The sequence below is a fragment of the Caenorhabditis remanei genome, chromosome I (genome assembly GCF_010183535.1).
Source record: "Caenorhabditis remanei strain PX506 chromosome I, whole genome shotgun sequence".
In the NCBI taxonomy this organism is placed as follows: domain Eukaryota; kingdom Metazoa; phylum Nematoda; class Chromadorea; order Rhabditida; family Rhabditidae; genus Caenorhabditis; species Caenorhabditis remanei.
The window spans coordinates 10,782,180-10,798,625 of record NC_071328.1 but is presented as its reverse complement, the minus strand read 5'-3'; the positions used below and the strand labels follow the sequence as shown (position 1 = coordinate 10,798,625).

General features: G+C 41.1%; 4 protein-coding genes across 4 annotated transcripts in view; 3 read left to right on the top strand and 1 right to left on the bottom strand.

The window, feature by feature from the left end:
- The window catches only part of GCK72_002336 (uncharacterized protein), a gene marked incomplete at both ends in the record, with an annotated part of 1,693 nt that extends 327 nt beyond the window's left edge, over positions 1–1,366 (top strand). Inside the window, 2 exons of the mRNA XM_053723377.1 lie at positions 22–568; positions 799–1,366. Coding sequence (XP_053592022.1) covers positions 22–568; positions 799–1,366 — 1,115 coding nt within the window. The remainder of the gene's footprint in view (positions 1–21; positions 569–798) is intronic.
- A 27-nt stretch (positions 1,367–1,393) lies between these two features.
- Positions 1,394–2,309, bottom strand: GCK72_002335 (uncharacterized protein; the record flags this gene model as incomplete). The annotated part of the gene is made up of 3 exons (XM_053723376.1): positions 1,394–1,564; positions 1,733–1,795; positions 2,196–2,309. 3 exons carry the CDS (start codon positions 2,307–2,309, stop codon positions 1,394–1,396), a joined length of 348 nt encoding a protein of 115 aa, XP_053592021.1.
- GCK72_002334 (uncharacterized protein) lies at positions 1,414–8,928 on the top strand (the record flags this gene model as incomplete). The annotated part of the gene is made up of 7 exons (XM_053723375.1): positions 1,414–1,427; positions 1,494–1,958; positions 2,089–2,421; positions 2,652–8,334; positions 8,386–8,609; positions 8,689–8,769; positions 8,820–8,928. 7 exons carry the CDS (start codon positions 1,414–1,416, stop codon positions 8,926–8,928), a joined length of 6,909 nt encoding a protein of 2,302 aa, XP_053592020.1.
- Positions 8,929–10,261: 1,333 nt separating this feature from the next.
- Positions 10,262–16,139, top strand: GCK72_002333 (uncharacterized protein; the record flags this gene model as incomplete). Its single annotated transcript, XM_053723374.1, has 13 exons — positions 10,262–10,307; positions 11,049–11,161; positions 12,576–12,650; positions 13,106–13,252; positions 13,534–13,875; positions 13,930–14,184; positions 14,313–14,504; positions 14,931–15,103; positions 15,151–15,287; positions 15,335–15,423; positions 15,473–15,561; positions 15,831–15,933; positions 15,981–16,139. 13 exons carry the CDS (start codon positions 10,262–10,264, stop codon positions 16,137–16,139), a joined length of 1,920 nt encoding a protein of 639 aa, XP_053592019.1.
- Between the last annotated feature and the right edge of the window lie 307 nt (positions 16,140–16,446).

The following is a 16,446-nucleotide window of genomic DNA, read 5'->3' as shown; positions in this document are numbered from 1 at the left end:
GTTCATACGAGAAGCTTCCAGAACATGTTGTTCCAGTCGTGATTGAGGAATCAGAGAAGAAGGACGAACAATCATTGAAGTCCAAGATCACCGGATTGTTCAAGAAGTCAACTGCTCACTCTGATTATCCAATCTCTGACCAATATGACGGACCATTGGATTCCACTCATCGTGCTGAAAATCTCCAAGATGTCCCACTTTCTCATGAAGTCGCATCTTATCCATCCGAGTTCAGCTACGAGAAGCTTCCAGAACATGTTGTTCCAGTCGTGATTGAGGAATCAGAGAAGAAGGACGAACAATCATTGAAGTCCAAGATCACCGGATTGTTCAAGAAATCACCATCTCATCTTGACTATCCAATCTCTGACCAATATGACGGACCATTGGATTCCACTCATCGTGCTGAAAATCTCCAAGATGTCCCACTTTCTCATGAAGTCGCATCTTATCCATCCGAGTTCAGCTACGAGAAGCTTCCAGAACATGTTGTTCCAGTCGTGATTGAGGAACCAGAGAAGAAGGACGAACAATCATTGAAGTCCAAGATCACCGGATTGTTCAAGAAGTCAACATGCTCACTCTGACTATCCAATCTCTGACCAATATGACGGACCATTGGATTCCACTCATCGTGCTGAAAATCTCCAAGATGTCCCACTTTCTCATGAAGTCGCATCTTATCCATCCGAGTTCAGCTACGAGAAGCTTCCAGAACATGTTGTTCCAGTCGTGATTGAGGAACCAGAGAAGAAGGACGAACAATCATTGAAGTCCAAGATCACCGGATTGTTCAAGAAGTCAACATGCTCACTCTGACTATCCAATCTCTGACCAATATGACGGACCATTGGATTCCACTCATCGTGCTGAAAATCTCCAAGATGTCCCACTTTCTCATGAAGTCGCATCTTATCCATCCGAGTTCAGCTACGAGAAGCTTCCAGAACATGTTGTTCCAGTCGTGATTGAGGAATCAGAGAAGAAGGACGAACAATCATTGAAGTCCAAGATCACCGGATTGTTCAAGAAATCACCATCTCATCTTGACTATCCAATCTCTGACCAATATGACGGACCATTGGATTCCACTCATCGTGCTGAAAATCTCCAAGATGTCCCACTTTCTCATGAAGTCGCATCTTATCCATCCGAGTTCAGCTACGAGAAGCTTCCAGAACATGTTGTTCCAGTCGTGATTGAGGAATCAGAGAAGAAGGACGAACAATCATTGAAATCCAAGATCACCGGATTGTTCAAGAAGTCAACTGCTCACTCCGATTATCCAATCTCTGACCAATATGACGGACCATTGGATTCCACTCATCGTGCTGAAAATGCTCCAAGATGTCCCACTTTCTCATGAAGTCGCATCTTATCCATCCGAGTTCAGCTACGAGAAGCTTCCAGAACATGTTGTTCCAGTCGTGATTGAGGAATCAGAGAAGAAGGACGAACAATCATTGAAGTCCAAGATCACCGGATTGTTCAAGAAGTCACCATGCTCACTCTGACTATCCAATCTCTGACCAATATGACGGACCATTGGATTCCACTCATCGTGCTGAAAATCTCCAAGATGTCCCACTTTCTCATGAAGTCGCATCTTATCCATCCGAGTTCAGCTACGAGAAGCTTCCAGAACATGTTGTTCCAGTCGTGATTGAGGAATCAGAGAAGAAGGACGAACAATCATTGAAGTCCAAGATCACCGGATTGTTCAAGAAATCACCATCTCATCTTGACTATCCAATCTCTGACCAATATGACGGACCACTGGATTCCACTCATCGTGCTGAAAATCTCCAAGATGTCCCACTTTCTCATGAAGTCGCATCTTATCCATCCGAGTTCAGCTACGAGAAGCTTCCAGAACATGTTGTTCCAGTCGTGATTGAGGAATCAGAGAAGAAGGACGAACAATCATTGAAGTCCAAGATCACCGGATTGTTCAAGAAGTCAACTGCTCACTCCTGACTATCCAATCTCTGACCAATATGACGGACCATTGGATTCCACTCATCGTGCTGAAAATCTCCAAGATGTCCCACTTTCTCATGAAGTCGCATCTTATCCATCCGAGTTCAGCTACGAGAAGCTTCCAGAACATGTTGTTCCAGTCGTGATTGAGGAATCAGAGAAGAAGGACGAACAATCATTGAAGTCCAAGATCACCGGATTGTTCAAGAAATCACCATCTCATCTTGACTATCCAATCTCTGACCAATATGACGGACCACTGGATTCCACTCATCGTGCTGAAAATCTCCAAGATGTCCCACTTTCTCATGAAGTCGCATCTTATCCATCCGAGTTCAGCTACGAGAAGCTTCCAGAACATGTTGTTCCAGTCGTGATTGAAGAACCAGAGAAGAAGGACGAACAATCATTGAAGTCCAAGATCACCGGATTGTTCAAGAAGTCAACATGCTCACTCTGACTATCCAATCTCTGACCAATATGACGGACCATTGGATTCCACTCATCGTGCTGAAAATCTCCAAGATGTCCCACTTTCTCATGAAGTCGCATCTTATCCATCCGAGTTCAGCTACGAGAAGCTTCCAGAACATGTTGTTCCAGTTGTGATTGAAGAACCAGAGAAGAAGGACGAACAGTCATTGAAGTCCAAGATCACCGGATTGTTCAAGAAGTCAACTGCTCACTCCGATCTATCCAATCTCTGACCAATATGACGGACCATTGGATTCCACTCATCGTGCTGAAAATGTCCAAGATGTCCCACTTTCTCATGAAGTCGCATCTTATCCATCCGAGTTCAGCTACGAGAAGCTTCCAGAACATGTTGTTCCAGTCGTGATTGAGGAATCAGAGAAGAAGGACGAACAATCATTGAAGTCCAAGATCACCGGATTGTTCAAGAAATCACCATCTCATCTTGACTATCCAATCTCTGACCAATATGACGGACCACTGGATTCCACTCATCGTGCTGAAAATCTCCAAGATGTCCCACTTTCTCATGAAGTCGCATCTTATCCATCCGAGTTCAGCTACGAGAAGCTTCCAGAACATGTTGTTCCAGTCGTGATTGAAGAACCAGAGAAGAAGGACGAACAATCATTGAAATCCAAGATCACCGGATTGTTCAAGAAGTCAACTGCTCACTCCGATTATCCAATCTCTGACCAATATGACGGACCATTGGATTCCACTCATCGTGCTGAAAATCTCCAAGATGTCCCACTTTCTCATGAAGTCGCATCTTATCCATCCGAGTTCAGCTACGAGAAGCTTCCAGAACATGTTGTTCCAGTCGTGATTGAGGAATCAGAGAAGAAGGACGAACAATCATTGAAGTCCAAGATCACCGGATTGTTCAAGAAGTCAACTGCTCACTCTGATTATCCAATCTCTGACCAATATGACGGACCATTGGATTCCACTCATCGTGCTGAAAATCTCCAAGATGTCCCACTTTCTCATGAAGTCGCATCTTATCCATCCGAGTTCAGCTACGAGAAGCTTCCAGAACATGTTGTTCCAGTCGTGATTGAGGAATCAGAGAAGAAGGACGAACAATCATTGAAGTCCAAGATCACCGGATTGTTCAAGAAATCACCATCTCATCTTGACTATCCAATCTCTGACCAATATGACGGACCATTGGATTCCACTCATCGTGCTGAAAATCTCCAAGATGTCCCACTTTCTCATGAAGTCGCATCTTATCCATCCGAGTTCAGCTACGAGAAGCTTCCAGAACATGTTGTTCCAGTCGTGATTGAGGAATCAGAGAAGAAGGACGAACAATCATTGAAGTCCAAGATCACCGGATTGTTCAAGAAGTCAACTGCTCACTCTGATTATCCAATCTCTGACCAATATGACGGACCATTGGATTCCACTCATCGTGCTGAAAATCTCCAAGATGTCCCACTTTCTCATGAAGTCGCATCTTATCCATCCGAGTTCAGCTACGAGAAGCTTCCAGAACATGTTGTTCCAGTCGTGATTGAGGAATCAGAGAAGAAGGACGAACAATCATTGAAGTCCAAGATCACCGGATTGTTCAAGAAATCACCATCTCATCTTGACTATCCAATCTCTGACCAATATGACGGACCACTGGATTCCACTCATCGTGCTGAAAATCTCCAAGATGTCCCACTTTCTCATGAAGTCGCATCTTATCCATCCGAGTTCAGCTACGAGAAGCTTCCAGAACATGTTGTTCCAGTCGTGATTGAGGAATCAGAGAAGAAGGACGAACAATCATTGAAATCCAAGATCACCGGATTGTTCAAGAAGTCAACTGCTCACTCCGATTATCCAATCTCTGACCAATATGACGGACCATTGGATTCCACTCATCGTGCTGAAAATGTCCAAGATGTCCCACTTTCTCATGAAGTCGCATCTTATCCATCCGAGTTCAGCTACGAGAAGCTTCCAGAACATGTTGTTCCAGTCGTGATTGAGGAATCAGAGAAGAAGGACGAACAATCATTGAAGTCCAAGATCACCGGATTGTTCAAGAAATCACCATCTCATCTTGACTATCCAATCTCTGACCAATATGACGGACCACTGGATTCCACTCATCGTGCTGAAAATCTCCAAGATGTCCCACTTTCTCATGAAGTCGCATCTTATCCATCCGAGTTCAGCTACGAGAAGCTTCCAGAACATGTTGTTCCAGTCGTGATTGAGGAATCAGAGAAGAAGGACGAACAATCATTGAAGTCCAAGATCACCGGATTGTTCAAGAAATCACCATCTCATCTTGACTATCCAATCTCTGACCAATATGACGGACCATTGGATTCCACTCATCGTGCTGAAAATCTCCAAGATGTCCCACTTTCTCATGAAGTCGCATCTTATCCATCCGAGTTCAGCTACGAGAAGCTTCCAGAACATGTTGTTCCAGTCGTGATTGAGGAATCAGAGAAGAAGGACGAACAATCATTGAAGTCCAAGATCACCGGATTGTTCAAGAAATCACCATCTCATCTTGACTATCCAATCTCTGACCAATATGACGGACCATTGGATTCCACTCATCGTGCTGAAAATCTCCAAGATGTCCCACTTTCTCATGAAGTCGCATCTTATCCATCCGAGTTCAGCTACGAGAAGCTTCCAGAACATGTTGTTCCAGTCGTGATTGAGGAATCAGAGAAGAAGGACGAACAATCATTGAAATCCAAGATCACCGGATTGTTCAAGAAGTCAACTGCTCACTCCGATTATCCAATCTCTGACCAATATGACGGACCATTGGATTCCACTCATCGTGCTGAAAATCTCCAAGATGTCCCACTTTCTCATGAAGTCGCATCTTATCCATCCGAGTTTAGCTACGAGAAGCTTCCAGAACATGTTGTTCCAGTCGTGATTGAGGAATCAGAGAAGAAGGACGAACAATCATTGAAGTCCAAGATCACCGGATTGTTCAAGAAATCACCATCTCATCTTGACTATCCAATCTCTGACCAATATGACGGACCACTGGATTCCACTCATCGTGCTGAAAATCTCCAAGATGTCCCACTTTCTCATGAAGTCGCATCTTATCCATCCGAGTTCAGCTACGAGAAGCTTCCAGAACATGTTGTTCCAGTCGTGATTGAGGAATCAGAGAAGAAGGACGAACAATCATTGAAATCCAAGATCACCGGATTGTTCAAGAAGTCAACTGCTCACTCCGATTATCCAATCTCTGACCAATATGACGGACCATTGGATTCCACTCATCGTGCTGAAAATCTCCAAGATGTCCCACTTTCTCATGAAGTCGCATCTTATCCATCCGAGTTTAGCTACGAGAAGCTTCCAGAACATGTTGTTCCAGTCGTGATTGAGGAATCAGAGAAGAAGGACGAACAATCATTGAAGTCCAAGATCACCGGATTGTTCAAGAAATCACCATCTCATCTTGACTATCCAATCTCTGACCAATATGACGGACCACTGGATTCCACTCATCGTGCTGAAAATCTCCAAGATGTCCCACTTTCTCATGAAGTCGCATCTTATCCATCCGAGTTCAGCTACGAGAAGCTTCCAGAACATGTTGTTCCAGTCGTGATTGAGGAATCAGAGAAGAAGGACGAACAATCATTGAAATCCAAGATCACCGGATTGTTCAAGAAGTCAACTGCTCACTCCGATTATCCAATCTCTGACCAATATGACGGACCATTGGATTCCACTCATCGTGCTGAAAATCTCCAAGATGTCCCACTTTCTCATGAAGTCGCATCTTATCCATCCGAGTTTAGCTACGAGAAGCTTCCAGAACATGTTGTTCCAGTCGTGATTGAGGAATCAGAGAAGAAGGACGAACAGTCATTGAAGTCCAAGATCACCGGATTGTTCAAGAAATCACCATCTCATCTTGACTATCCAATCTCTGACCAATATGACGGACCATTGGATTCCACTCATCGTGCTGAAAATCTCCAAGATGTCCCACTTTCTCATGAAGTCGCATCTTATCCATCCGAGTTCAGCTACGAGAAGCTTCCAGAACATGTTGTTCCAGTCGTGATTGAGGAATCAGAGAAGAAGGACGAACAATCATTGAAGTCCAAGATCACCGGATTGTTCAAGAAATCACCATCTCATCTTGACTATCCAATCTCTGACCAATATGACGGACCATTGGATTCCACTCATCGTGCTGAAAATCTCCAAGATGTCCCACTTTCTCATGAAGTCGCATCTTATCCATCCGAGTTCAGCTACGAGAAGCTTCCAGAACATGTTGTTCCAGTCGTGATTGAGGAATCAGAGAAGAAGGACGAACAATCATTGAAGTCCAAGATCACCGGATTGTTCAAGAAGTCAACTGCTCACTCCGATTATCCAATCTCTGACCAATATGACGGACCATTGGATTCCACTCATCGTGCTGAAAATCTCCAAGATGTCCCACTTTCTCATGAAGTCGCATCTTATCCATCCGAGTTCAGCTACGAGAAGCTTCCAGAACATGTTGTTCCAGTCGTGATTGAGGAATCAGAGAAGAAGGACGAACAATCATTGAAGTCCAAGATCACCGGATTGTTCAAGAAATCACCATCTCATCTTGACTATCCAATCTCTGACCAATATGACGGACCATTGGATTCCACTCATCGTGCTGAAAATCTCCAAGATGTCCCACTTTCTCATGAAGTCGCATTTTATCCATCCGAGTTCAGCTACGAGAAGCTTCCAGAACATGTTGTTCCAGTTGTGATTGAAAAACCAGAGAAGGAAGAAAAGCCAGCATTGCCTAATACTGATATATTCTCCGCCAGTCACGACACCATATCTCATGAAAAATATGTGGCAGTGCCTCGAGCTGACGTTGTCGGGGAGTCAGCTTCCGGAGTATCACTACTCAAGTTCAAAGATACAGGACTTTTTGGACCTTCGGATCAATCGCACGTCTACAAAGCTGAGCCGGCTGTCTCCACAATACAAGATTCTCGTCCAAGCCGTAATATCTACACACGCACGGAAACGGACATGTTCGACCCGCAACATTCTACATCTGCAGTTTTTAGTCATACTGAAATCAATTATCAGAACACCGACAATGATGACCTTACACAAGTTGACATTCAAACAAAAGATCGTCTACAACATTCTTCTTTCGTAGATGATAACTCGCAGTATGCCGATGAACCACATAAGCGAACTGGCTACATGTGGTCCAAATATGAAACCGAACGCTCAAGATTATCGAGAAGAAATGCTGCTCCTCAGCAGGATTCTGTTCCAATCTTGGATCCAGTTTCTCTCTCGAAGCATCATCTTTATTCGTATTCGCAAACTGAAACTTCACAAAGAACCCCAATTTCAAAGTCCTCTCCACCAGGGGCTTCTATTGACAAGCAACCAGAGTTTGATGTTTCATTCAAAGTTATTCCACAAGAACCAAAAGAAGATATTGGTTTCTCTGTATCTATAAGTGCTCGTAGTCCTCTCCCACCGCTTACGATTGATGAATCTCCTCAACTCTTGTCAGTTGAGAATTTGATTCATTCGCACACATCTCCAAATCAACGACGACTTTCTCCACACACATGGACAACTGTTCGTGAGACAACTGAAGTCAGCTATATCAAGAGAGTTACTGTGACTAGTTCAACTGATTACGGAAGAGATCAAACAACTTTGAGACGAAACAGATCACCAATTCAGTCGGTTGCTCGACAAGTTCATTCATTCCCAAGTACTTCTCAACAAGCAGCAAGTACTACATGTAGATGGACCACTTTCGATGATCCTGCACTTCAAGTTCATCATCCAATCTACCCACCTTCACAAAGTCTTTACAAATCAACACCCAAAACTGAAAGAGCTTCTTATCTTACTGTATGCCATTCGAAGAATTCACGTTTCATTTTCAAACAGTTCAATTTTCAGAACGGAGAAAGCTCAACTCAACGAAACGGAGGCTCCAATTGCCATAATGGCAATGGAGCAACAAGAAGTTATGGAGAAGTTCGTGAGATTCATGCTCATGATCGTACCGAAATTTTACGAGAAGACGAAGTACGACGGCTTCGTCGAGAAGACGTTTTCACTGTCGGCACCCCGTTTGTCATGGGGCGGGTTGAAGCTGACGAAAGAGGAAACGAATATCTCAGGTATGAACGATATGAGGATCTCTTTCGGTTTTCCGATAATTGGTTGATTGATAAATCTCTGAAATATTAATATTTCCAGATACAATCGTCATGATGAATTACCAATGATTGAAGACGGCGCCATGGAATGCCGCCGATCGACCGTTCGCGCCAGACTCAGGTAATCCATTTCGATATCTATTTCAATATTTCAAGTTTTGATAATTTCAGGGAAATGGACGAAGTTCGATTGGTTGGCGAAAGGGAGGAAATTGAGCGTCAAAGACGACCGATTCGCCGAGCAAGACAACGCGTTCGAAACATTTGCACCATGCTTTAAACATTTCACATACGAATTTATAAATCGAACTGAATCGCACTACTTATCATTTTTCTTTTTTCCCATTTCTCTAAACATTTGTCTGATACCATAATCTTGTCTTTCGCTCGGATTTTTCTTTTTTCCTTTGGAATAAACTTAATTTAAAAAATAATCACTCCTTTTGCTTTAAATTACAGGAAAATTTTTAAGATCTCATTTTAATCAAGGAAGGCAGTTGATCTCACTTTCGTGATTTTTGCTGAATTCGCAGATTCTTATTTCATTGTGCAATACAGGTGATGCTCATAATAATATATTTTGATTCTCTGCAGGCAAATGTATGCAATTAAAATGCACATCGCGGCGAGACATCTTCCTGAAAAAGCGTGCGCCTTTAAGTAAATCCGTAAATCCACACAAGTCTTAAAGGCGGGCTTTTCAGGAAGATCTCGCCGCAATGTGCATTTTAATTGCAGTTAATTGCGAATTAAAGTGTTTTTTATGCACATTAAATTTGCGTTCGTGAATAGCATTAAAATGAAAAATGTGGCATTTTAGTTTGCACTTTTCTTCATGAATAGGTAAAAATCAACATTTATTAAAATCGAAGAGCCGTTTAGCACCTTCTGAGACAATTCCAATTTTGATTTGACTACATAAACTTGAACTCGGAGAGCGAATTGTGCGTTTGTAATAACCTCTCGAAATCAGTATTTTTCAACTAGAACTGTGCCACAATGTATTTTACTCTTCGAATAGTTCTACACGCCAGCTGTTTTCTTTTCCACTCCTCCGTTCCATCATCCGTTTCATCATCACTCCGTCATTAACTTTCATTAATCATTCGTTTTGTTTCTTAACATTTTGTGCTCTCCTGCTCCCTGCCATGGCCTCATATATCTAGGTTCCTCTTGGCAAAAACACACGTCCATGATAATGGAACGAGATTCAACAGAGAGTGGCGGTGGCGATTGAAAGAAAGAAAGAAAGAAACGTAAGAGACGATGGAGAGCACAAGAAAATGGATATCAGTCCGAGTTGTGCTTCTTCTTCTTCTTCTTCTTTCCTCTTTCTCTACACACATATATTACACAGTCTTTGGGTTACCCGTCGGGAAGAATAAGAAGAGAGAAAATTGTATGATTGTCTCCGTCTCAATTGATCCTTCACTCCAACAACAGCCGCCTGATCCTGACTCCCTCCCACTCGGCTATCCACTCTCTTTCTCTCGATCTATGCGGGAATAGACCTCTTACCAGAACCCGATAGCCGCTCAGAGCACCACATAGGAAACTCTGTCTCCCTCTCTTCCTATTTCAAAATCAGTGTGTTTGAAAGATAAAGTACTACTATGGATGTACTGAATGCGACAAATGATCTTTTACCATTGCTTCCAGGTGAGTCTTTCTTATCTTAAAATATTGGAGAATAGAAGTTTGAAGAGAAATAGTTGTCCGAAACATCTTCGATTCAGTACTAAACGAGGAGCAGAACTTATCTTATAGTGGTCTCCAAAACGTTGCCATCATATATTCTTTATGCTCGGAACATTTCTTGTCGGTGCAAAAACGTAACCGAGTGAGCCAGGAGTTGACTTCTACATCCACTCATGTAGACATCTTATGAGCCAATAGATCTAATCAATTTTAAAAAAAGCAAACATTTATTTACTTCTCCGATTTTGGAATAATTCAGAGTCTTTTTTCTATTTCTACTCTTTATTCACACCAGAAGCCTCCATAATCATTACCCTATTCTTTCGAACTCATTTTACATCCATCTTCACATCGTAAAACATCCGTTTTCATCCGCCACAAAATCAAACTTCTTCGCCTACTTTACACTGTTTTCTCTTTTTTCATTTGAAAGTTTTATGATGAAAAAAGTGAGAAGAAGTTATTTTTGAAAACAAAACAAAATGTTTCTATCATTTCGCAACTTTTATTTTTTGAATTAAAGTTTTGTTCGTATGTCAGCTGGTGTCTCAAAAGTGGGGGTGGTCGATGGGTGGGAGGGATGGCTAATAAATGACGGAATGGATCCGATCAAACACCACGTGGAAGTTATTAGAACGAGAAGAAGGGGGGAGATTCATGAAGATTCTGAGATGAGATCAAATTAATTGAAATGGTTTACAGAGGTGCAAGATGCTTTGAGTGAAGATTTCGATGGTGTCGAGTGCAGTATGGGTGCAGGAGTTGTTCTTGCACAAGCACCATTTCGAATGACTTTTGCACATATGGGAAGACAGGTAACACTTTTTTGGAATTTGTTTTCTTGCTAACCGAGCTTTTGACGCTCTTTTCATTAAAGCACCAGTCGCCTTCATAGCTTTGCACTCCTGAAAATTAGGGGTCATTCATAGCTTTTTTTTTCAAAATTATTCTCGTTTGTTACCCATTAATTTAGAGACTGAGCTAATCCTGCACCAGGTCATAACCAACCCAAATCATAACTCAGGTATTTTTGGGCAAGGTTTGGGCAACGAAACTTTCGATTGGGCCATGTGGCCCGTGAATAGAGCACAGTGCTCACAAAAAGGGCCACATGGCCCAGTGGGCACTAGTTGGGCACAGGTTGGGCCACAGGTTGAGAGATAGGAAATACTTGGTGGGTGTGGGCACAGGTTGGGCGCTTGGTGAGGATGGATGGGCACAGCATGGGCACGGAGTGGGCACAAGTTGATAAATCGCGCTCTACTGCGCACTCTGATTTTTGCCACAATTTTTCTTATTTATTTCGTTTCTTTCACAATTTTATCGTCTTTCAATTTTATGCTACTTATTCAAACAGAAGATGGAAAAATCTACACTCGACTCATCAGGTAAGACAGTATTTTCTATTTGTTTTTGTTCAATTTTCATGAAATTTCAGCTGTACAAAAAATTAATTCAACAACACAATAATCATCATCAACTACGCTATCCAGCTGCTCACCTTCTTCTATCTTTCACCGTCTTCTATCTTTAAATTTTTTGCATTTACTCTTACTTTTTTGTTGTAATTTGAATATTTGTAGTTTTCACGAAAAATTATTTCCTTCTTCTGTATTCCTATTCTCCATCTCATATTTTGACAATTTTAGTTTATTTTACCCTATTACTTCTCATAATTACTGAAATTATTATTATTTTGTGTTTAAATTTGACAAATAAATAGTAGAAAATACAAAGATGTGTAATCTGGTTAATTATATTGCTGAATGGGAAGGAGCAAAGGGAGCGGAATGCCGCGCGTTGTAGCGAATCTGGGCACTTTGCCCATCAAGTGGGCCATGCGGCCCTGAAAATGGGCATAGTGGCCCTCATGGAATGGGCCACCATGCCCATTTTCAGCGCCACATGGCCCACTCGATGGGCAAATTGGCCCAAAAATACCTGAGAAATGTTCCAAAGAACATAGTGACCTCAATAAATCGTGTTCCGATCCTCGATTCCTTCGAAGCATTCTTTGATCGAGTCACCTGCTCTTCTTGAAAGTTCTTTTGTACTCTCTATCTTCACCATCTTTTCTGCGAATTTTCAAAAATCGTACAACTCTTTTTCAATGTCTTCTTATCTCTTTCCCCTTTTCCCAATGTACGCACGAGAGTATCAAGTTTCCAGAATCCTCTTATTATGATCTTCTGCTGTCTTCCTTTTTTTTTAAAGTATATTTAATTTCAGGTAACATTTGTACCCGATACGTCATGTCTCGAAGAGTTCGACGGAGCAAAACTGCATCGAATAAATCTTGGACCAGTTAGTTTCACTATTCTTCTTCTTCTGCTTCTTTGTCTCCCCCCCCGCCACTTAAACTTGTTCATTCTGCGTCTCATGATTTGAAATTATATTCAAAAGTGTGTGTCTCAAGAGATTCCCGACGGAACGAAATGTCAAACAAATCATCTCACTGCCTTCTCTCTGAGCCAATAGTGGACTTGGTGAACGGCCAACAAATAGAAAAGATAACGGATAAAAATGAATGGACAGAGTTCTTTGAATGTTCCATGAAAATTGATATTTTTGTTTTATCCGGATGGATATCATGTTTTATCACTAGATTCTTTCGCTTCAAATTTCATATTCCGTCACAGAAATTTCCATTGATTCATGAGAGAAAACTATACAATGAGAAGAGTGAGGTGAGAGAACATAAGGTTCAAAAATACTATATTGAAGAATAAACGGAAGAAATTAAATGTAAAAACTTTCAGAAAAGTGCCGTCTTCACTGATGGAGAACCTGGATGTTGTATGGAATTGATATTGGGTGCTGGAAAGGATTGGAAGACTCCTCTCACCAAACTGTTCACGAGAATTTATCCGAATAAATGGGCGTTTTTCATTACTGAGTTGGAGTCGGTGAGTTGATTTTTGTACTAATTCTTCGTATCTCAGGTTGGTAGGAACCTTAAAATCAGAATGGAGATCAAATTGTCCTCATTTTACAGCAACTCTGGGAAGAATTTATCTGACGATTATATTTTGAACAATTGAAACTTACAAAACTTATTTTTAACAGTTGTGTGTTGGTAGTTCAGCTATGAACTTTAAAGGAGCTCTGGTCTTCGAAAGGGTTTTTGACAATCTATAAAACATTAAATGTTCAAAGATTACCGCTGAATATTTTCCAACTTGTACAGTTCCAGGGACAAGCTTCATACCATGTTCTCTCATCTTCACATGGAATGGTCAGTTCACCACGACGTGAAGACACTCCAGATTCCACTGAACAGTCGTCTATGGTCAGTTCACCTACCGCTTCTGTGTCGGATGCAACCAACTATTCACTATGGATTGTACCGGTTACCAAAGTTTTTGCCATTCCGGCACCAAAAAAAGTGAAGGTTATCCGGAAAGTAATCAAGAAGAGGACACCAGTTGACGGAAGTGTAAATGGGAGTGTGATACCGAATGGGACTTCGAATGGAACGATTACAACAAATGGCCATACGAATGGAACTACAGAGGATGGAGAAAGAAAGGTGAGATATTCAGTTTGTAAATGGAAAAATTCCATTCAGATGACAAGTTTCCAGGTTCGTCTCGTTAAGAAGAAGCCAGTGGAAAAGTTGGAATCGAGTACGGATCGAGAGATATCTCCTCTGAATGATATTCCAAAAGCTGAATTTGCAACAGTTTCTTCTTCGGAATCCACGAAAACAGTAGTTAACGGGGAAACAGAAAAAGAAGAAGCAGGTCCATCGAATGATAGTTCAGATGGAAGTGCTTCTGAATTGAGAAAGAAATTGACAGAGAAAATGATGGAACAGAAGTTTATGGTTAATGGAGAGGTTAGTTATTTCGAGAGAGAGAAGTGTCTGATGCATTTCCAAGATTTTTCTTTCTTGTGTGTTAAGAACACCCAATTAGCAGAGTGACCCATCTGTTCTTTTTTACAACTTTTTCCATCTTTTTGCAGCAACGAGCACTCAACGGCAGTGCTTCTTCTCGTGCAATCGGTCGTTCTATTAGTCGTAGTAGTATGACACCAGATAGAAGACTTGATCCGATTTTTGAAGATGGAGCAAACAGAAAACAGTCGATTTCATCTGCGATTGCTGCGAATCGACCGGCGATCACGAGAAACTCGGCAACTCCTCCGAGCACTCCGGTTAGTTTTTTGGTTATTATCAAAGAGTTATGTATCAAAGGTAAAACAACAAATATGAATTTAAAGTTAATTCTTGTTTTCCGATTTGTCTAATGTTAGTCTCAAAATCCTAAACTTATCTTGTAATACATCGGATCCAAAATTCAATGAAACCACAGCTGAGTTGGTGACACTTTATGACCACCCAGTTGGTCCGAGAAAGTAATTATTTTTGTGTCGCAACCAGATGTTCGAGATTCTTACAAGACATGTCGTCGTCTTTCCATTCCTCTCACTACTTTTTAGTTTGACGAAAACTATGAAAATCATCCCTTCAGAACTAAAGACGGTCATTGATTATGTTAAAAACCTATGTAAAGAAGTTATTAATAAAATGTTGAAAGAGGTGAGTAAGATTCTTTAAATCTCCGAATGAATCATTTTCAGAAGACTCTCGTGTCCCACCCATCGAAGCCGAATATCCCAGTGATTGCTCTCCAAGCTGTTCTCACCAACTGGTTCAACTATGAACATCTCGGACGTCTTCGTGAAGTGCATCCTCATTGGGATGAAATTGCTGGACAGTTGTTGAATTCGGGATATTATAAATTACTCGAAAGGTAGAGTTTTTTACAGTTCGTACTCATAACTATAGAAGTTTTTACAGATCTGATAAATTGTTGATGGCACTTCAAAGAAAAGTGGTCAGTGACCCGGGATTACATTACGCAACAAGCGTTCTTACCAATATTCAAGTGCATGTTCTGAATCCTGTTGATATTATGAGAGCTGTTATTGATGAAGGTGAGTGAATTCTTCAGATTCTCCGAGTTGTAACTACTTGATTTCAGGAGTTTGTTGTTTTCCGTATGGAGTTATTCTGGATAAAACATTCCTTTTATTGGACAGAGTTGAGGCAATGTTACATGGTTCTTATGAGGTATTTTTAGTCGAAATGTAATAAACAATTTATTAAAGTAAATTTTCAGGAAGAATGTCACTGGGAGCCAGTAGCCAAACTTGCCAAAAAGGCAGCTTCTCACTACCGTGGTAATCTGGAACGTGTCATGGAAGAGAGGTAAGCCCCCTATTTTATTTAAAATGAGAACAAAAAAAACAAGTAGAAGGATACGGGATGAATGTCGGCGCCGTCCGTCTTCATCCCTTTTACTCATTTGCATTTGTCTAAATCTATGTGTCTTATACACTCTCTCATCATCAGTCGGCTCATCTTTCTTTTATTTTCTGAGCCCTTGTGAGCACCTTCTGGCCTCTTCCGGTCGAGAAATTTTTGGGAAGAATAGAGAAGAAGATTAATAGAGAAAAGAAGAAGGGAAAATGTTTCAGAATGGGAGAAAATCTTCGATTGAAAGCTGCCCAAAGAATCATTCGTTTGGAGTCTTTCGTTGTTGATGCACAAGTTGCGAAGCTGGAGAAAGAGTCGAATAAGGTATGAATTCTAGCATTATTCTGTTGAATCATCATGTTTTGTTTTAGGCAAAAGAAGACGTCCGTTGGGAAATCGATCAACTTCATCAGAAGAATTCTCAACTTCGAAAAGATAATCGTGAATTGAGAGCAAATCAAATGCGTTTGGAGGCTCGTGTCGATGCTCTTGAACAAAAATTCAAGACGTTGGCGAGACTTTTGAGCTGAGAAAATGGAATAAAATACTCGCTTCCACGGGTCGAACATTTCAATTCTTTCTTTTTTCATTAACTTATTTCTATCTTTTCTAATAGTTATCTTTCTTATTTAGCCCCTTTTTATTGTGAAAGTTAAATGTTTAATTGTTAATAAAAATGATTAATTTATTTTAGTTTTTCAGACAAAAACAGTATTTAAAAACGAAAATATCACAATGAAATTGACAATAGATTTTTGAGTTGAGAATGAATGAATTCGTTGTTTGGGATACATTTTAAGTGAGAAAATTGAGAAATTCTGGAAGCGCGATTTGTGG